Source organism: Macaca thibetana, chromosome 2, assembly GCF_024542745.1.
Source record: "Macaca thibetana thibetana isolate TM-01 chromosome 2, ASM2454274v1, whole genome shotgun sequence".
Lineage (NCBI taxonomy): Eukaryota > Metazoa > Chordata > Mammalia > Primates > Cercopithecidae > Macaca > Macaca thibetana.
The window spans coordinates 90516956-90538660 of NC_065579.1; the positions used below are offsets into that span (position 1 = coordinate 90516956).

Sequence of the window (21705 nt, forward strand, 5' to 3'; positions counted from 1 at the left end):
TGGAGCCAAGATTCAAACCCAGGGCGTCTGAAGCGAGACTGGCACTCCCTACAGCCCCTCAGTGTCAACTCCTTATCTCTGTTAGCTTTTCCCCCGTGTTTCCACTTTCATGAAGCTTTTTCAGATTGCCGGGCAGAAGCCATCACTCCTTTCTTTAAACTTCCATTTCAGGATTTCTGGAAGTTTCCTTCTTTTTTTAGTTCGTTTATGGCCTACTTAGGTACACACCTAAATATACAAAGGTAATTTAGACCATAAAATGCAATTTAGTTCCTCTTTTGTTTTTTAGTTCCTCCATTGTCCCTACTGGGTATCTTCCTGAAAGCAGGGGCTTCAAATTTACACAGACCTGGGTTAGGATCCAGGCTGCGCCACTTACTAGCTCAGTGACCTTGCTGTTATTTGTTGAGTACCACTGTGTGTCTGGCACAGTGGTAGATACTAGAATGACAGGAGTGAACAAAATAGACAAGGTCCTTGCTTTCTTGGAGTGTGTAACAGGGAGAATAGACAATACATATTAAGGAGTAAAATGAGATAATTTCAGATAGCGGTAAATGCTATGAAAATTGGGGGAGGGGGGTCAGGGAAGGCCACGTTGTAGTGCCAAATTTGAGCCGAGGCCTGAAGAATAAGAAGCCAGCCAAAAAAAAAAAAAAAAAAAAAAAAAAAAAAAAAAAAAGAAGCCAGCCATGCAATGATCACCATCCAAGTAACTTTTACTCAAAAATACTTCAGCACCTACTCCATGCCAGGCACTGTTCTAAGGTGCTGTCTTATACAGCTGTGAACAGAACAATATAGATTCATGCTCTCATGAAACTGGCATTACAGTGTGTGCAGTCTAGGGACCAGGGATGAAAAAATAAAATAGGAGGCCGGGCGCGGTGGCTCATGCCTATAATCCCAGCAATTTGGGAGGCTGAGGCAGTTGGATCACTTGAGGTCAGGAGTTCGAGACCAGCCTGGCCAACATGGTTAAACCCAGTCTCTACTAAATATGCAAAAAAATTACACGGTGGTGTGCGTCTGGAGTCCCAGCTACTCGGAAGGCGGAGGCAGGAGAATCGCTTGAACCCGGGAGGCGGAGGTTACAGTGAGCCGAGATTGCGCCACTGCACTCCAGCCTGGGCAACAGAGCAAGACTCTGTCTCAGGAAAAAAAAGAAAAAAGAAAAAAGAAAACAGGGTGGTGTAAGAGTAAGAGCTCAGTAGGGGCTAATTTTGATTGATTGGTCAGGGAAGTCTTCTCTGAGGTGGTGACCTTTAAGCTGATACATGAGTTAAAGAAGGAATCACCCATGGTAAGACATGAGGGAGAGTACAGCGTTTCAGGCAAAGGGAACAGCTAACACAAAGGCCTTCGGCAGGAATGTGCTTGGTGTATACAAAAAAGAAAGGAAGCAAGTTTTGCTGGAACATGGTTAGGAGCATAATAGGTGAGAGGACAAAGCATAAACAACTTTGTAAACTAGCATAGAGCTGGGATTTTATTCTAAGTGCAAATGAAGAGCCATTCCAGGCTTTTAAACAGGGGAGTGACATGATTTGACTTTTATTTTTTATGTATTTATTTTTTTTTTGAAATGGAGTCTCACTCTGTCGCCCAGGATGGAGTGCAGTGGCAGGAACTCAGGTCATTGCAACCTCCACCTCCCAGGTTCAAGCAATTCTCCTGCCTCAGCCTCCCAAGTAGCTGGGATTACAGGCGCTCGCCACCACACCCTGCTAATTTTTGTAGTTTTAGTAGAGACGGGGTTTCACCATGTTGGCCAGGCTGGTCTCAAGCTCCTGACCTCAGGTGATCCGTCCATCTCGGCCTCCCAAAGTGCTGGGATTACAGGCGTGAGCCACCGCGCCCGGCCCTTAAAAAAAAAAAAAAAAAAAAAAAAAGGAGTGAGGGACAGGGATGAGCAACATATATGAAGGTATTAAGGAAGATATTAAGAGTGGAGACAAGGAGGCCAGTTAGGAGGCCCTGGCCAGGTGAGAGATACACTGTGATCCAGAGACTTAGTAATGGAGATGTAGTGAACAGATTCAAGTATAGTTCAGAGGTAAAGATTTGGATAGCTTATATATGAAAGGAGTAAAAACACCTAGAGCTTTGTCCTGATCAACTAGGTGTTGTGTAACTGTGATGAGCAAAATCGGGGGGGAAGACGGGGAATCAAAGACTTATGCTCGAACAGTAATAATGGTTTTTATTCATTGCCTGCTTACTATACGCCAGACGATTTACAGATTTTTTTTCCCTGTTAAAATTCACAGAACTGCCAATAAGTGCTTTGCCTTAGTTTTGTTGATAAAGAAACTTAGGCTCAGACTTGGGAGGAGGGAAGGAGTAAGGAGTCTCACCACTGAGAAGCGGTGCAAGCCGAATCCGCACTTAAGTCGGTCAATCATCACTGTCGCCTTTCCGAGACTTATGGAGTTGCTTGGAGAACGTAAAATAAGAGTCCTAAGCAATGCGTCCGATGTACAGTTGGGGAATAACTGTCCCCGCTCATTCTGCCGCTGTTCCCTCATTCTGCTCCCGCATTCGGCGCGTAGCTGGGTATGAATGAAATTCCAGACTTGAAACACAGAGAAAACTTCTCTCCCACAATTGGTTGGTGCTGGGGAGGAGCCTCCTGATTGGTGGAAAGTTCGAGGAAGTGGGTGAGTCGGGGAGGATTTCGCGTACCTCAGGTGCCCTTACTCGGACCAGCCCCTTACCATTACGTAATTTTCTACGACTCGGGGTAGCTCGGGCAGAGCGGGTTCCTGCAGCGGCGCGACCCTCTGACGTCTCATCTTCTAATTGGTCAAGATCTGCGACTGCAGTTCTGAAGCCTAACTGGCTACCCGTGCCGCCTCGGAGGTGAAGTGTACTGCGCTGATTGGCTTTCAGGCGCCGGCCGCGTGTGATGTCCCGGGCAACGATTGGCTCTCGCTTACCGGGGTCTTCTCTCACCGGGACTTGGGACTCCCGGGAAGTGGACTGGAAGAGGAGGGGGCTAGCTAGCTGTCTCTGCGGACCAAGGAGGAGACCCCCCCGCCCCCCGGTGTGAGGCGCCTCACAGGGCTGGGTGGGCTGGCGAGCCGACGCGGCGGCGGAGGAGGCTGTGAGGAGTGTGTGGGACAAGACCCGGGACAGAGGAACCATGGCTCCGCAGAACCTGAGCACCTTTTGCCTGTTGCTACTGTACCTCATCGGGGCCGTGATTGCCGGGTGAGGAATAGACACTCGCAGACAGCGGGGCCCGGGGGTCAGCCTTTGCTAGGGGGTGGGAGGGGGTGGGGGAAGTGGTATTGCCAGACTGAGGGAGTGGAGAGGGGCATCGCTGTGGGTTGGCGGGGTGGCGGAGGAAGGGGTAGTATGGGCCAGACTAGTGGGGTGAGAAGCGAACCGTAGGTGACACCAGTGAGAAGGCGTTAGGTCCAGAGAAAGTCTTTGGTAGAGCTAGATTTGCCCGGAGGAGTGGGAGTTGGATGCATTGCCAACGGCATTTGGGGGATGAGGGAAAGAAGGTGGTTGTGAGCTGGAGCACTGTCACGTAGAGCTGGGGGAAGAAAGAGGAATGCCTGACTGTAAGGAAAGGTAGTGACAGTGCTAGGCTGAGGTTGGGGGGATGGACGTTTGTTTGATCAAAGAGGTGGGTTGCTGTGCCCCGCTGAGCTGGAGAAGCGGACGATGCTCTATGCCAAGCCTGCGAAGAGCCATTGGGGGGCTGACATTAAAGTGGGCGGATGATGCCAGGCCGAGTTGGGACTGAAGGAAATTGGATGGGGAGGGGAACAAGAAGACCCTTTGGAGAGCCCTTGTGCTTCCCAGCTTCTTGAGCTATTTATTGTCTTAAGTTGCTTCGTCTTTAACATTCTGGCAATGCTACTGTTAGGACATTTATGTGGCATAATCTTTTTAAATAAGGAAAATCATCCCTTGAGAGTGTTATTTGACTTTTAGAAAAGTCAAAATCATTTGGAGCAAATGTAGAGAAAGGGGGGAAGAGTTAATTTGATTATATGGTTATTGCCTAAAGATAACATGAGACCATAAAATAAGGAAGTGGTTTTCTTGACTGAAGGTGGTTCTGAAAGAAGATGCCACAGATGTTTTGAATAATCTAAAAAGAAGTATGTAGCTTCTTACTGTGATTACTTCAATATGTAAGATTCATTACAAATTCTGGTGTTCTCTTTTTAGTCATTCTTTGTGTGTATATGTGTCACATAAACGTTCACTTTCGTACCTCTTTGCTCAGATACAAACCTAAATGTAGAGGAAAAATAAATCTTTTACTTTTAAAAATGTAACATGTAACTCTGATGAAGTATTCTCTCCCTCTACTTCCCAGACGAGACTTCTATAAGATCTTGGGGGTGCCTCGAAGTGCCTCTATAAAGGATATTAAAAAGGCCTATAGGAAACTAGCCCTGCAGCTTCATCCCGACCGGAACCCTGATGATCCACAAGCCCAGGAGAAATTCCAGGATCTGGGTGCTGCTTATGAGGTGAGTCAGGAAAAGTGATAAAGAACAAATAAAATCTGTAGCTCTAGAAAAAATATACAATACAGAGAAATACTCTTTTCAGCTCACATATATTTATTTAGAGACTGAGTCTCACTTTATTGCCTAGGCTGGAGTGCAGTGGTGCAATCTCTGCTCACTGCAACCTCCGCCTCCCGGTTCAAGCACTTCTCCCACCTCAGCCTCCCGAGTAGCTGGGATTACAAGTGCATGTCACCATGCCTGGTTAATTTTTGTATTTTTAGTAGAGACAGGGTTTCACCATGTTGGCCAGGCTGGTCTCGAACTCCTGACCTCAAGTGACCCGCCCGCCTCGGCCTCTCAAAGTGTTGGGATTACAGGTGTGGGCTACCACGCCCAGCCCAGGTCACTTTTATTTAAAAGTAGATGGTAGATGAAAGTAAAAGTAGTACTTGATACTGTATTGTACTAGATATTACATTCATGTTAGTAGATACCATTTTCTGCCTTTTGATATTAATATTTATTTTAAGAAGGAGAATAATGCTGCAAAAGAATAAATGAAAGATTGGTAGATTAATAAGTAGATCAACTGATTGGTCTGTCAGTCAGTCAGTTTGGGAGCTAGACCAAAAATAAAAAGAAAGCCTTCATGAGAGTTGCAAACCTACATGTTCATATGAACTAGACAAATAACATGCAGGGCAGGTATAAATTAAAACATGACAGCAGATATTCTGCCTCCATGTTGGGAAGCAATAAGGATTGTTGAGGGCTTTGACAAATTGAAGCCTTCTGGCCCCATTTCAAGGGAGCAGCTGTTACCTCAACCCTAGCCAGTTTTTGTCATAGTAATGCAAACAGTATGTTCCTAGATGATTTAATTTTTCCAGAAAAGTTGAAAATCTAGACTTTTATATAAGTTCTGCTTGTAAAAATGTTGGTAACTAATTCAGTTAAATTTCTTTTTTACGTAGATCAAACAAAGCACAGTTTTAATTTGATTTTCCAACCTCTAATCTGGGGACCAAAACACTCTCCATTTGTATCATCTCATTTAACCTTCACTAGGACACCAGGAAATACATTAGAGCTAGGCATATTTTTATTCTCATTTTCTAAATGGACACAGAAAAAAATTAGTTGAACTAAAAGTCATAGAGCTAAAACTCCCGAATTTAAGTTTAAATTCTTATATATTGAGAAGGCTAAAAACAAATTGAAAAGTATTTTAGGAAGACATAAACCTTGAAAGGAAGGAATCCCAAGATCTCTTAGATTAAAGAAACAATGGAGGCCGGGCGCGGTGGCTCAAGCCTGTAATCCCAGCACTTTGGGAGGCCGAGACGGGCGGATCACGAGGTCAGGAGATCGAGACCATCCTGGCTAACCCCGTGAAACCCCGTCTCTACTAAAAAATACAAAAAACTAGCCGGGCGAGGTGGCGGGCGCCTGCAGTCCCAGCTACTCGGGAGGCTGAGGCAGGAGAATGGCGTAAACCCGGGAGGCGGAGCTTGCAGTGAGCTGAGATCCGGCCACTGCACTCCAGCCTGGGCGACAGAGCGAGACTCTGTCTCAAAAAAAAAAAAAAAAAAAAGAAACAATGGAACTGAAACAGTGAGTTATACCCAGGTGAACCCAAGAGTTGTTGGGGTCCTTTTTCTTTCAATACCTTCAGGGATTCTATGGGACAGAAATTCTCTCTCTCTCTTTTTTTTTTTTTTTTTTTTTTTAAAGACATAGTCTCGCTCTGTCTGCCAGGCTGGACTGCAGTGGCACAATCTCCGTTCACTGCAAGCTCTGCCTCCTGGGATTTACGCCATTCTCCTGCCTCAGCCTCCCGAGTAGCTGGGACTACAGGCATGCACCACCACACCCGCCTAATTTTTTGTATTTTTAGTAGAGACAGGGTTTCACCGTGTTAGCCAGGATGGTCTCGATCTCCTGACCTCCTGATCCGACTGCCTCAGCCTCCCAGAGTGCTGGTATTATAGGCATGAACCACCGTGCCTGGCCAAGGGACAGAAATTCTTAACCGGAGGCACATAAATAAACTTCAGAAGTCTGATGGCCTGTCCTAAATTATATGTAATATTTTGTTTCTTGTTGATAATATGGATTCCATATTTTGTACTGTATTTTCCATGAATATTCCCCTTGTTTGCTAGGAACCCAATACTCAAAAACATTTTCTAGGGAAGCTGAATTTACCATGCTCTCTAAAGAATCTTCATGTTCTTTATCCATGACCTAGGCAGACTATACAAAGGCCAATCATGAAATTATGGCTTATTTAACTATAACAACCCTTTTAGCCACTAGTTTAAATTTCTTTTTTCTTTTTATCATTCAAGCTTGATTGCCTTTAGTCTTAGGTAAATTAGTGTTCGCAAATTAGAATCCGAGTACAGTTAGGAAGAATCTTTTGTGAATACAAATTTGTTTTCTCTACAGAGCTAAGATTACTGCTGGCATTTTAATTACTTGAGAATCTGTGTATTGGTTGGCCAATCAACTAAAAACCTTTTTTCTTTTAAAATAGTTTCCAAGACCATGGAATAAAATTGCATTCCTTGGTGGAAGAAAAGTGAGGAGGAAGTGAATGATAATAAATGACTTCATGAGTAGTTTTTACGGGGTTATTACAGAAGCCTCTGATGTCTAAAAAGAAACTGACTTAAAACTAGTCTTTGGGGGTTTTGAAATGGTGTCTTTTATAGTCTCAAATGCAGGATTCATTTCTTTTCCAAGATCAGATCAGAGAAGTAGACTAAAAGTGAAAATATTGGAGATCCAGATAATAATAAGGGTTTGTTTTTTTTTTTAAGTTAGCTGTGCCCATTTCTGCTTCCCCAAAATACCTATTTTCTAAAGATATTTGTGAAAACATTCTTTCCTCTCCCTTTTTCTATCATAGTGGCTTTAATCAAGTACTGTGGTCACTTCTGGAATAACCCATTGGCCTTCGCTTTTAAGAATGTTCACTCTCTTGTATATTCAATTTCTATTTATCCTTTCAAGGATATCTTAAATGTTAATACATTTTTTGCCATGACTCCTAACACTTCATTTGGGCCCTAAGCCAAAACTGTGTGAATATGCCTTTCTTTTAAGTCAACAAGCCCCATCTACTTTGAACCTCTCTTTTTCTGGGCCACCGTGAGTATGGTTTTGAAATAACTCTCTCCTTCAGCCTCTTGTCTAAGTAGGAGTTTATAAATATCAAAGGAAGATTTTAAAGCCATTTAATTTTCACAAGTATATATGTGCATATATATCAGATTGCTCTAAATAAAAGAGAATTTTTGCATGTTGAAGACAAATTTCGAAAAGGATGGAAGCTTATTTTGTTGTTACATTCTTTAATATTATACAGAGAGGAAGCATATAGTCATGATTGTGTATGTAATTCACTGAAACTTAAAACTTCAAGAATTATTTCAAGCAATGAAATTGACCTTAAATAACCTTCATAGAGTATTTTCACTTATTACTTTCTCTGCATTTCAAACTCAGGACATTACAAACTTAAACATGTATATATATGTGTGTGTGTGTGTATATATATAGATATACACATATACATATACTTCATATACTCCCAGAGAAAATCCCACAGATAGAGGGCTGTTTTGAACTGTTTCCCCTGACTGCAGAGAACAAAAAGACTCCAGACAGCAAACAAAACAAAAAACACCCCAAGAAACCAAACAAAACACAGTTAAAACCAGTGGGCCAGGGCTCAGCCCACGATGCTCTACAGGGAAAGGTAGTTGCTGGTACCCATAAGGGAATATCAGCTCAAAGGCCAAGACAGCTAGATACCTGAGAAGGTCAATCATCTGCCCCGCAAAAGACAACAAACTGAATAACACATATATTTTAAGCAATTGTACTTTGCCTAAAAAAAGATTAGACAGACCAAGAACTTAAAACAAGCATGATAATACTTAAGGAGGTAAGGCATTAGTAAAATGATATAGAGTAAGAAATAATGCAATAATGCAATAATGCAATATTTCTACTTGAAATAATGCAATATTTCAAGTAGAAATATTATGCATAAAAATATGAGTTGAAATTAAAACACAGCAGATGGGTTGTTACTAGAATGGATATAGCTGAAGACTGAAGTAGTAAGCTAGGAGATCAAAATGAGGTACCTCCCAGAAGGAAGCAGTGAAGGATAAAGAAACATAATTTATTTTTTATATTTAAAAGAAAATTAAGAGCAGATAGCTCCAGAAATAATCCTGGATTGAGTTTTCTGAAATAAGGAGACATTTTCATTAGGTTAATCAGAGGATTGGATGGTAGCCACATACCAGGTTTTGAAGGCAGTGATTGTTCCTCAGGGGTTATGCTTTATACAGCTCAGATTTCTTAAAAGATAATCATTATATGAACTACTTTAACTCAGTAGCATTTAATTGTGGCTTAGAAATGCTGATATCATACACTTTATTTTTCGGTTCTCTTGTTTTCTTACTCCTGTCTCTACTTCTCCAGCTTTAGAATTTGAGTCATTTAAGTGTGTGTTTGCTTCATTCTACGTATCTACATATACTCCCAGAACTTGTACTTTTGACTAAGAATAAGAGGTTTATATGTACCTTCTCTGTCTTTTTGAGGGTAAGAGGGAGTGATCAAATGCACAAAATTGAATTAATTATAATCCTTGGTTCATGATACACTGATGTCATTGTTTTATCACCCAGCTTAAGAACTAAGTAAAACATTACCATGACTTAATCTGCGTATATGCCACTTCCCTGTTCCATTACCCTGCCTCCCTTCACAGGTAACTACTGTATTGAATTATGTCTTTATTGTTCTTTTGCCATTCTTATTTTATACATATATATGTATAAAAGGCGGGCAGCATTCTTCCACAAATGGATTTCTACATACACCAAAAAATGAAAAAAGGAGGAGGAAAAGATATCAGTATAGACCTCTCTGGAGGGCCTGTCATTTGATTTCCTTGACTTGACAATCTCCTAATACGTGCATCTGTGTGTGTGTGTGTGTGTGCGCGTGTGCGTGTGTTGGGTAGGGAGTGTTGTAGACCTGTGGGGCCAAGTTGTTTTGAAGCACTGGAACTGAAACAGTGAGTTATACCCAGGTGAACCCAAGAGCTGTTGGAGTCCTTTCTTTCAACACCTCAGGGATCCTATGGGACAGAAATTCTGTGTGTGGGTGTGGGTGTGGGGGTGTGTGTGTGTGTGTGTGTGTGTTGGGTAGGGGGTGTTGTAGACCTGCGGGGCCAAGTTGTTTTGAAGGCAGTATAGTAGTTAACAGCATAAGCACCAGAGTCAAACTGCATGGGAAGTAAACCTGAGGAATCCATCTTACCTCTTTCCTGTTACCACTCTGACCTTCACAGCTGCATTACTAATCTCAGGTATTATTTTTTAGTGACTGGGCGAGTTTTGACAACTTTAACTTAAAAACATGAATTGAGCAATGTGGAATGAACAATGCATCAAAGAATTTAGTCTTAGAGAAAATAACTTTGTAAATATGCCTTAATACAGTACATAATGGAAACTACATTCTGTTAGAATTTTAGACCCATTGTCAAAGTAAAAACAAACATAAATATGACTGTGCCTTAACTGGATATTACCAGCTTGTGATCTTTTTCTCCACTGGTTTTTATCCCCAGGTTCTGTCAGATAGTGAGAAACGGAAACAGTACGATACTTATGGTGAAGAAGGATTAAAGGATGGCCATCAGAGCTCCCATGGAGACATTTTTTCACAGTGAGTAATTCACCCATCTGCAATGTGTTAGTGTCTGAGAGAGGGTCACTTAGCGATTAAAGAATTCCTCTCATTCCCTAGTTCAGAAGCTTTCGATGAACAGTACAAGTTAGCTGATCCAAAGATCAATTATTGTCCTCCCTGTGGGAAGATAGTCTTCTATTTTCACAAACCTTCAGGAAAGATGGATGGCATTGAAAAGACATTCCATCTAGCCAACCATATCAGTTAAATCAATGCTGAGAATTCGCGGTGGGGACCTGTGTTGGAAACCAGTTCATCCTTGCCTACTTGCTATCTTGGAATCTGCAAACCACTTAATGAGCAAAATTATTGTTAGCAGAGATAGAAAAATTCCTACTCCCGTACCCAGAACTGCCTCTCTCTCTCATCCTATCAACAAGTGAGGGTGATTATAATAACCAGCATTAGGGGAAGGAATTATGGTAGAGGACCTTTATCTCTTGCTTTCTGGGAGTGCTGGGTGGTTGGAATAATAAACACCTTTCCTCCTCACTCTTTGAACCTCTCTTTATTGAGCATTTGAATTTCCACATTCCCTGATTATTACATATACTAAGAGACCTTAATCTGGGGTTTCAGGTCTGAAATTATAAACAAAAAGATGTTTGAATCTGCATTTTTATGGGGAGAGTTCATTGTTTTCTTCAGATTCTCAAAGGGTTCTGTGAACCCTTCCCCAAAAGAAGTAAGAATCGCTGTTGCATACAGTAGTTACCACCATTTAGTGCTTGGCTGGAGGGCCTGGGGTGGGGGAGTAGATGTTTAGGGCCTGTAAAGATGTGTGAGTAACATGATTAGGACATCTTTTCTCCCCCCACGATCAATTGGGCTGTCTGAAGTGATCCCTAGGAGATACCAGAAAGAGAAAAAGCTTCCCCAGCCCCCACGCTGTTCTCTCTCCTTGCCTTTATTTAAGATTCAGGGAATTCATTCACCTGAGTTGGTTGGTGGGAGAGGGAGTTATATAGTTATCATCATTGCTGTGCTAATATCTGAGGCTTCTTAATAACACCAAAAATTAACATTAGATTAAACCACCTGTAGGATTGAAGGTCACCTTCTTTGTTGATCTCAAGTTACTCTTTTGTGACTTACAAAAATTAGTTTGGGTCTTATAGAGGCTAGAACTTCCTTCTCCTTAAGCACTAGGATTTTACTAAGGCTGGTGCTTTTTTAGCTTATTTAATTACATACTCAAGATTTTTGTGCAGAACAGTAGCTTCTTTCAACAAGTTCACTTCTAAAAAGCATGTAAAGGGAACACTACATATATTAAAATTACTGATAAAAATTTCTTAAACTAACCATTAAGTTTAGCATTACACAAGTTTGTGTATACTGTACTCTTTCTCAATAAGTCCACCATCTTCAGATTTTTCCCAATATTGAAAGATTATTATTTCATTGGTTGGGTCCAACATTGAATTCATTGGCATACTGTGTGTGTATGTACTGTACTATATGTATGGGCTATATTGTATTAAAAAGTGAATTTTTTTGTAGTAAGGGACCATATAGTTACAATATGGTTGATAGTATATAAATTTAAAATGATGTATGATGTATGACTCCATTGTATTAAAAAATACCTTGTAGTTTTGCACAATGCATTGGTAGAAACAATAGTTTATCAATGTAAAGAAAATGAGTTAATTGTGAAACATGGAGTCTTGATTTTTTTTTCCTGATGATTTTGCACTTACCTTTAGCTTCTTTGGGGATTTTGGTTTCATGTTTGGAGGAACCCCTCGTCAGCAAGACAGAAATATTCCAAGAGGAAGTGATATTATTGTAGATCTAGAAGTCACTTTGGAAGAAGTATATGCAGGAAATTTTGTGGAAGTAAGTTCAAACAATATAGCTGTTCATATTGACTCCCAGAACTTGTACTTTTGACTAAGAATAAGAGGCTTATATGTACCTTCTCTGTCTTTTTGAGGGTAAGAGGGAGTGATCAAATGCACAAAATTGAATTAATTATAATCCTTGGTTCATGATACAGTGATGTCATTGTTTTATCACCCAGCCTAAGAACTAAGTAAAATATTACCATGACTTAATCTGCCTACATGCTACTTCTCTGTTCCATTACCCTGCCTCCATTCAGAGGTAACTACTGTATTGAATTATGTCTTTATTTTTCTTTTGCCATTCTTATTTTATCATGTATATATGAATACCTGAATAATGTATTGTTTATTATATTGTTTTTGATTTTTTAGAAATGGTATTTTTGGCTCACGCCTGTAATTTTGGGAGGCCGAGGCGGGCGGATCACAAGGTCAGGAGATCGAGACCACAGTGAAACCCCGTCTCTACTAAAAATACAAAAAATTATTGTGGGCGCCTGTAGTCCCAGCTACTCGGGAGGCTGAGGCAGGAGAATGGCGAGAACCCGGGAGGCGGAGCTTGCAGTGAGCCGAGATCGCGCCACTGCACTCCAGCCTGGGCGACAGCGAGACTCCGTCTCAAAAAAAAAAAAAAAAAAAAAAAAAAAAAAAATAGAAATGGTATTTTATTCATTATTTCCTGAGACTGGTTATTTTCACTCACTATTATGTTACTAGGATTCACCCGTGTTGCTTATTGCTATATTGTGACCATAATTTATTAATAGGCATTTTTGTTTCTTCCAGTTTTATTTAATTCCAAACAGTACTTTTATGAACTTTTTAATCCATATATCCAGGTTCAGATAAACAAGAATATCTCTTAGGTGGATATGCTTGAGAGTAGAATTGCTGGGTAATATGAACCAATGTTCATTTTTACAAGCTAATACTGTACTGTTTTTGAAATTGATTGTCCTGACGCTTCTACGTGCAATTTATGAGATCCTATAGATTCACTGCCTCACTAATACTTGGAATTATTAGACTTCTTAATTTTTGCCCATCAAATGGGTATAAAATATTATCTCATTATGGTCTTGTTTTACATTTTTTTAAGTTACCAATTAGGATCAGCATCTCTTCCTGTGTTTATTGGCCATATTTGTTTCCTCTCTTGTGAAATGCCTGTTCATTCTTTTGCCTCTTTCTTACTGATTTCTAAGAGTACTTCACTCTTGCTGCTAATTCTTTGTTGGCTGTATGTAATGCAAATATAGCCTATGTGTTTGTAACTTGTCTTTTCATTATGTTTAAGATTTATTTCAATTTTCAGCAAACAGAACTAATTAATTTTAATGTGATCAAATCTGTCAGTCTTTAATGGTTAGTTTTTGTGTCTTGTTAAAGAAATTCTTTTTTCTAAAATAAGAAAGCAGCTGTGTGCAGTGGAGCACACTTGTAATCTCAGCTACTAAGGAGGCTGAGGTGGGAGGATCGCTTGAGGCCAGGAATTTGAGGCTGTCATGTCCTATGATTGCATCTGTGAATAGCCACTGTACTCTAGCCTGGACAACATAACTGAAACTTATATCTGAAAAAAAATTTTTAAATAAGAAAGCTCTTCACCTATATTTTCTGCTAAAACTCTAGGATCTTTTAATATGAGGTTATTCATCTTTTTTAAATTCTGGAAAATATGTCTCATAATTTTTTACAATTCTTTTATCACTTCTACTTCTGTCTGCTCTTAATTTTCTTTTAAATATGAAAAATAAATTATGTTTCTTTATCCTTCACTGCTTCCTTCTGGGAGGTACCTCATTTTGATCTCCTAGCTTACTACTTCAGTCTTCAGCTATATCCATTCTAGTAACAACCCATCTGCTGTGTTTTAATTTCAACTCATATTTTTATGCATAATATTTCTACTTGATTCTTGCATTATTTCTTACTCTATATCATTTTACTAATGCCTTACCTCCTTAAGTATTATCATGCTTGTTTTAAGTTCTTGGTCTGTCTAATCTTTTTTTAGGCAAAGTACAATTGCTTAAAATATATGTGTTATTCAGTTTGTTGTCTTTTGTGGGGCAGATGATTGACCTTCTCAGGTATCTAGCTGTCTTGGCCTTTGAGCTGATATTCCCTTATGGGTACCAGCAACTACCTTTCCCTGTAGAGCATCGTGGGCTGAGCCCTGGCCCACTGGTTTTAACTGTGTTTTGTTTGGTTTCTTGGGGTGTTTTTTGTTTTGTTTGCTGTCTGGAGTCTTTTTGTTCTCTGCAGTCAGGGGAAACAGTTCAAAACAGCCCTCTATCTGTGGGATTTTCTCATATATTCTGTGTTGTAGTTACTGTTTCCTGGAATCCATGTTTTCTTGTAGTTTTTCCAAGCTACTGGAGGAGACAGCCGGTAGCCTGTGCATATGTGCCATTTTGACAAGAAGTGTATTCTTCTTAGTTGTAGCTGCTTCTCTGAATAATTGAAAGAAGAGATGTAGAAAATCACAGAAGATGCAACTGACTTGTAATACTGTTCAGGCTGCAGGAGAAAAGGGCATTAAAAATATTCATAAACCAGTGAGATTGTTTAGATGGGAGGAAAGAGGTGAGCCTAATTAGCGCCCATGTTCCCTTCCAAGCCTGTTCTGCAGTTGTCACTAATACACAGTAGACATCACTTTTTGCTGTTAGTGTGTTCCCGAACAAACTCTTTTTTAATCCGACTATTCTAAAGGCTGTAAGTGGCTTTGCTGTTTCAATAACCCCATGTTAAATTCTTTTCCTTTTTTTCAATCCTGCTCCTTCTGTATATAAATTATTTTTTAAAGAAAAAAAAATACCTTGAGAAATAGGATAGCACAATAGTTAAGAAGCATGGACTTTGCAGCTAGACTGCCTAGTTTAGAATCCTGGCTCTGCCGTGTATTAGTCATGTGGCCTTGGTCATGTTACTTAACCTTTCTATACTTCTGTTACCTCATCTGTAAAATGGGGATAATAACAGTACCCATCTCATACAGTTGTGAGGATTAAATGAATATGTAAAAGTGTTTGGCACATTGCTTGGCATGTAGTAAGTGCTATAAAGTGTTTGCTCTGATTACTGTTATTGTTGCTATATTTACTCTGTTGACCTGGGCCTTTCATGTGTTGGTAGGCTTTAAGGGATTTTTCTCCAAGCATTCATCATTCTGCTGCATGAGCACATACCTTGTGATTAGATGTTTGACTAATTAAACAGGCAAAACTAGGAATACATTTCTGCATATATATCAATTTTACATTCTTAGAGGGACCAGAATGTTTGATTGCAGTCAAGTACAAAGAGATGGTCATTGTTTCTCTTCCTATGTGTTAAAGTATCTGAATGGAGATAGCTCCAGAAATAGTCCTAGATTGAGTTTCCTGAAATAAGGAGACATTTTCATTAGGTTAATCAGAGGATTGGATGGTAGCCACATACCAGGTTTTGAAGGCGGTGATTGTTCCTCATGGGTTATGCTTTACACAGCTTGGATTTCTTAAAAGATAATCATTACATGAACTACTTTAACTCAGTAGCATTTAATTGTGGCTTAGAAATGCTGATATCATACACTTTATTTTTCGGTTCTCTTGTTTTCTTACTCCCGTCTCTACTTCTCCAGCTTTAGAATTTGAGTCATTTAAGTATGTGTTTGCTTCATTCCTGTTTGGGGCCTGATTTGTACTCTTCAAAGAGTTTTGTCAACTTTAGATCTCTGAGGGATAGATTGCCAGAGAAGGGGAAGTTTCAGCCCAGGCATATGTGCAGAGCCTTGATCAGTTGAGGAAACAAAAGCCTATTTTACACAAGAGAGAAGCTGATGTTGTTTATGCACTTCCTAGGTAGTTAGAAACAAACCTGTGGCAAGGCAGGCTCCTGGCAAACGGAAGTGCAATTGCCGGCAAGAGATGCGGACCACCCAGCTGGGCCCTGGGCGCTTCCAAATGACCCAGGAGGTGGTCTGCGATGAATGCCCTAATGTCAAGTAAGTGAAGCACCTTCTTTGTTCTACCAAGAAACACTTGTTAATTTCGTTTATCTAGTCAAACGCTAATGGTCCATACTAGATCCTTTTCTGTCCCCTCCCCACTGCCATGTTCTGCAAAAGGATAGAGCAAAAAAATGTACATTTTTTTCTGAAGTATTTCTTATAAATATCTCCTTTTATGTTTCTGAACTAACAAGCAGTGCCCTTTATTTCTGATATATTTTCAACAAGTATTAATGCTTCATTTTCTTCCTTCTTGTACTATTAGAGCAGCCTTATATGTTTATATAATGTATAGTAGCTTCACCCTGGATTTTAGCATATAGAAGGTGTAAAAGATTTATCAGATAGTTTTGTCAAGTAGAGGCACACTATAGTCTTCCAAGAAAAAGCTCTGATAAAATAGATAAAACTTTATATATATATCTGATGTTTTGTTTATATTTTCATTATTTTTCTCCTCTTTTAATTGTCTTTACCTCAGACTAGTGAATGAAGAACGAACGCTGGAAGTAGAAATAGAGCCTGGGGTGAGAGACGGCATGGAGTACCCCTTTATTGGAGAAGGTAAAATATTGATATTTGATTTTTTTATTGTCATAACTTTCTGCTCTCTGCTTGTTTGTGAATACCTCTCATCCCTGCCTTGCTCCATCTTAATGTTCACATAGTAAATGCATATATAATTTCCAATACCCTTCAGCCAATTTTAGGATATACAAAACTTTTTGTTTACCTGAAGCAGTAGCATTACCGTTTATCCTTTGAATGTCATGGCCAAAAGTTATTATGAGGTAACCTAAGTTTCCTCAAAATTTAGGGTGTTCAGACCTTAATGAATTTTAACTCAGCAATGAAAGAAGATATGTAACTCTAGTTGGCATTAATAAGATGTTCTCAGGACCTCACCTTTAGACTTAAGTTTAAAACTCTAAAAATAAAAAAAAAAAGCTTTGAGACTTAGGTTCAATAGACCAGTGAATCATTCTTGGTTTAGGAAATGGGTCAAGTTATGTACTGCTGTATCTGAGGCAAAGGTAATGATTTCTAATAATCTGAAACTTGATAGAACCAGGCAGAGACACGGCCGCCACAGATTTGACAGATCAATGCCCAAAGTAGTGGATTAAAAAGAATTATCAGTTGCCAAATAGATGTGTGGTATTCAACTCGTATGATTTACAATATGCTGTAATCTGCTCTGACTAGGTGAGCCTCATGTGGATGGGGAGCCTGGAGATTTACGGTTCCGAATCAAAGTTGTCAAGTAAGTTATCTAATTTTAGAGGTCTTCTCAGATGAGTCAGATTATAGAGGTGTGGGTGGCCACCAGAGCAGTTAGAGACTTTTTTCTCTGTTTCTTACCCTTATTACCCTAAACGATGATTTGTAACTCCTCTACAAGGCTGAAAGCTTGGGGTTGGGCCCTAGGATTGAGCCCCAGTTATTTATTTACTTAGGACTTACAAATGCAAAAGATGTTGAAAGGAAAGAATTGATAAGTAAGGAGTTATAAAAGAGAAACAAACAAGATAGGGAGTCAAAGCTGAGATTTTAGCTGAAGGACTATGGCACCATACAAGAATAGGAGACTTTGCCATAGAAAGAACTTTCTACGTAATATGCAGCTTCTGTGAAGAGAGAGCTTTTCTTTTGTGAGCTTCTCTTCAGCATGAAGTGCTGCTTAGACAATTTTGCCTGGGACTCCGGCTTTCTTGATTAGTATTTCTCTCTTGTTACCGCTTTGGAAACCAGTAATATCTCTGCATCTATAAGGAGTCATCAAAACAAGAGTTCCCACCAGAATAGGGAGAAATGGCCGCCCACTGTCTGGGACTTTTCCTTCCTGCACTCTTTAATCTCAGTGTTGTTTTCCCCAGCTTCTTTGCCTACCTTGTCTTTATCATCACTTCTTAGAGAAACTGGAACGTGTGTTGTTTCCTGAATAAACCTGACACCTTCCTTGTCTTTGCCAGAATTCCTTCTCACTCTATTTCCCCTTCCTTCCACCCATTTTATCTGCATTTCTACAGCCAACTTAGTCTTGTGAGCCCAGCTCAGGAAACTTCTGTAGACCCATTTCTGAAAATGATCTCCCCAGAAACTTTCTTTCTCTCTTTTCCATAATCTAATGATTATAGTTTTACTTATACTCTGGCTTTTGCTGATTGTGTGTTCCTTAACAGTAGCATTTAATAAGACTTAAACAACTTTATATTCTTGATTAATACTACACACAAACGTATGTCTAAGAAATGTTTATGGTTTGAAAGAGTGGTGTTCACCTTTTTCCAAGATTTTTCTAACAACTCTTTGAACTTAAAGTGGAAATTAATGATGTTTACCTATTCTGTTTTTAGGCACCCAATATTTGAAAGGAGAGGAGATGATTTGTACACAAATGTGACAATCTCATTAGTTGAGTCGCTGGTTGGCTTTGAGATGGATATTACTCACTTGGATGGTCACAAGGTAAACAAACCAATTTACTTGTTCTCCGTCCTTTTGAAGCCTTTAATGTGGGTAGTTTTGAGATGTATCAGCTGTTTCACTCATTGAGAACCAGAGGACTCCTTTCTCAGTCGTATTCTTCGTCTGTACTTACTCTGCTGCTGAGCATCCTGCAATAACAGTGCCAGACCTTTCAGCTACTCAGAATGGATTGCACAGCCTTTGACAGTCTTGTCCTTATAGTTTCTATTGATGAAAACCTTTCTTTGTTTACTTGTTTTTGTGTTTGATTTTTCTTCTTTAATAAAATCCTTTGTTCTTGACTGACATTGTCCTAATGATATTTCCTTTGCTCCTTCATTCTTTCTTTTTGCTGAGCTGTGACATTAGCTTTGTGTACCAGTGCTCACTAGAAGCTGTATGATGTACTTCAGATGTACCGCTCCTGCTGCAGTGCGTTCCCTTTTGTTTCCTAGGTACATATTTCCCGGGATAAGATCACCAGGCCAGGAGCGAAGCTATGGAAGAAAGGGGAAGGGCTCCCCAACTTTGACAACAATAATATCAAGGGCTCTTTGATAATCACTTTTGATGTGGATTTTCCAAAAGAACAGTTAACAGAGGAAGCAAGAGAAGGTATGGCATATGAGTGTGTGTGTGTGTGTGTGTGTGTGTGTGTGTGTGTGTGTGTGTGATGAGAAAAGGGTGGCAATAGAAGCAGAACTCTCCAGTGACATGAGACATCAAGACATCAATCATTAATGCTAGTAGAACACTAACATAGGAATGAACTCATCTTACTTTGTAAAGGCGATATGTTAAAAATCCTACATCTTTGTGTTACAAAAGTCTGTGTAAGCTGTGCTTCGAAACCTAGGGAGTGATAGAGTATGTGGGAATGAAACAGAATCCCTTAAAACAAATGAGCTGGACCACTCTGTAAAAGGGAAGATGAGGTAGACAATAGAAAGATTAGAAGCTTATGGTTGCATGTCTAGGATGACTGGCTGAGAAGAGGGCCCCACTCGGGGTCCTAAATAGTAAGAGAAAGGAGAGCAATGAAGGAGGTAAAAACTGAAAAGAGGATACAGAAGAAGGAATGGGAGACTTAACTGAAGAGTTTTCTTTCCCTTTTGATTGCCTCTTCTCATTCCTCATTTTGCAGAGCTTTGTGGGACATGTATGTGGTATGTGGGCCTAAAAGAGACAAGGGATCATCCTGGAAACATATGTGCATGTGTGGGATTACCTACATGCGATTATGTTGGAGATTGGTAGTTATTTAATTCACATCCATGTTTGTCATAAGGCCTTTTATGAGCCTTTTCTTGAAATATGCTCTTTAAACACTAGGAAAGTAACATTTTTTTGTTAATGGAGTCATTTGTTCATTCATTCTTCAGGTATCAAACAGCTACTGAAACAAGGGTCAGTGCAGAAGGTATACAATGGACTGCAAGGATATTAACAGTGAATAAAATTGGACTTTGTTTAAAATAAGTGAATCGGCGATATTTATTATCTACAGGGTTTTTTTGTGTGTGTTTTTGTTTTTATTTTCAATATGCAAGTTTGGCTTAATTTTTTTTGTCTAATGATCATCATGAAATGAATAAGAGGGCTTAAGAATTTGTCCATTTGCATTCAGAAAAGAATGACCAGCAAAAGGTTTACTAATACCTCTCCCTTTGGGGATTTAATGTCTGGTGCTGCCGCCTGAGTTTCAAGAATTAAAGCTGCAAGAGGACTCCAGGAACAAAAGAAACACACATAGAGGGTTGGAGTTGTTAGCAATTTCATTCAAAATGCCAACTGGAGAAGTCTGTTTTTAAATACATTTTGTTGTTATTTTTTTCATGACTCCTGTTTCTTCTGTGAGCTATTTGGGTTGTCCTTCCATCAAGCAAGATGGATGCACAAGCATGCAAAAGAGTGATATAGATCCAGTCCCCATGCCTAATTACATACACGGCATCTGCTAGAAAGGAGCTTGGAAGAAACTGGTTGATTGGGGTCCATGAATGAAGGTTACACAAAGATCTAATTGTCCCTGAGGAAGTATATTTTCTCTCATTTAATTTGGGAATAATAATCTGATATGGACACTTTACTGTTTAGGAAGCACCTTTCATGTATATGATTTCAGTTGACCTCATGGTTAGAAAGCCTTTGGTTTGTTTAGGAACAATGACTACCACTGGTTCCAGAAAAGGAATTTAGAGTTGCAAATTATGTTTGCTCTTCTTATGGCACCCAATTCAGATGCTATGCGATGAGTACATTTGACTTTTGCATCTCCCTCATTTTCATATGTATAGTCACATCACACTCTACTTCTCATGTACTTTGGGCTTTTGGTCTCTGCTAGTGAGTATTTCAATTCATTGTGTGCAGAGCTGCCTTCTAGACATCAGCATAGTTCCAGCAGCATCCCTGCTTTTGGCTATACATATCTTAGAAATCACCAGGCGCGGTGGCTTACACCTATAATCCCAGCACTTTGGGAGGCTGAGGCGGGTGGATCACAAGATCAGGAGTTCGAGATCAGCCTGGCCAACATGGTGAAACCCTGTCTCTACTAAAAATACAAAAATTAGCCAGATGTGGTGATGGGCGCCTGCAATCCCAGCTACTCAGGAGGCTGATGCAGGAGAATTGCTTGAACCTGGGAGGTGGAGGTTCCAGTGAGCCAAGATCGTGCCACTGCACTCCAGCCTGGGCGACAGAGCAAGACTGTCCCTAAAAAAACAAAAAAACGTCAAGTGAAACCACATAAATACGTACGTAAATTTAGTGGACTTTTTGTACCTGTAAGATTCATTATGTACTGAATTGCCTCTAGTTGAGCATTTCTTAGGAGTCATCATCATTTCCTTTATATATCTTAGCCCAGGCGAAGTCTTGATCATTATTTGCACTTACTAATCCCCATTTTTCCAAGATATATGCAAGGGTCAGTCATGATACTAAGAGCTAGAGCTACTAGTCTTGTTGAGAAAGACCCCATAGGGATAATGTGTTTCCTACAAAGAAGAATTTTAATGGGGCTTTGTCACTTCTTATCTATTGTCTAAATTGTCATGATTTAATGAGTTAAGAATATTCTTTCATTATTGGACTCAACTTCAGGTAGCTTGAAGTG

The 21705-nt window shown here is 39.8% G+C and overlaps 1 protein-coding gene across 1 annotated transcript; it reads left to right on the forward strand.

The window, feature by feature from the left end:
- Positions 1–2920: 2920 nt before the first annotated feature.
- Positions 2921–20423, forward strand: DNAJB11 (DnaJ heat shock protein family (Hsp40) member B11). Its single transcript, XM_050778334.1, has 10 exons — positions 2921–3213; positions 4340–4496; positions 10144–10241; positions 11975–12107; positions 15967–16109; positions 16597–16679; positions 17322–17379; positions 18473–18584; positions 19040–19199; positions 19967–20423. Exons 1-10 carry the CDS (start codon positions 3146–3148, stop codon positions 20029–20031), a joined length of 1077 nt encoding a protein of 358 aa, XP_050634291.1. The 5' UTR covers positions 2921–3145; the 3' UTR covers positions 20032–20423.
- The last annotated feature ends 1282 nt before the right edge of the window (positions 20424–21705 follow it).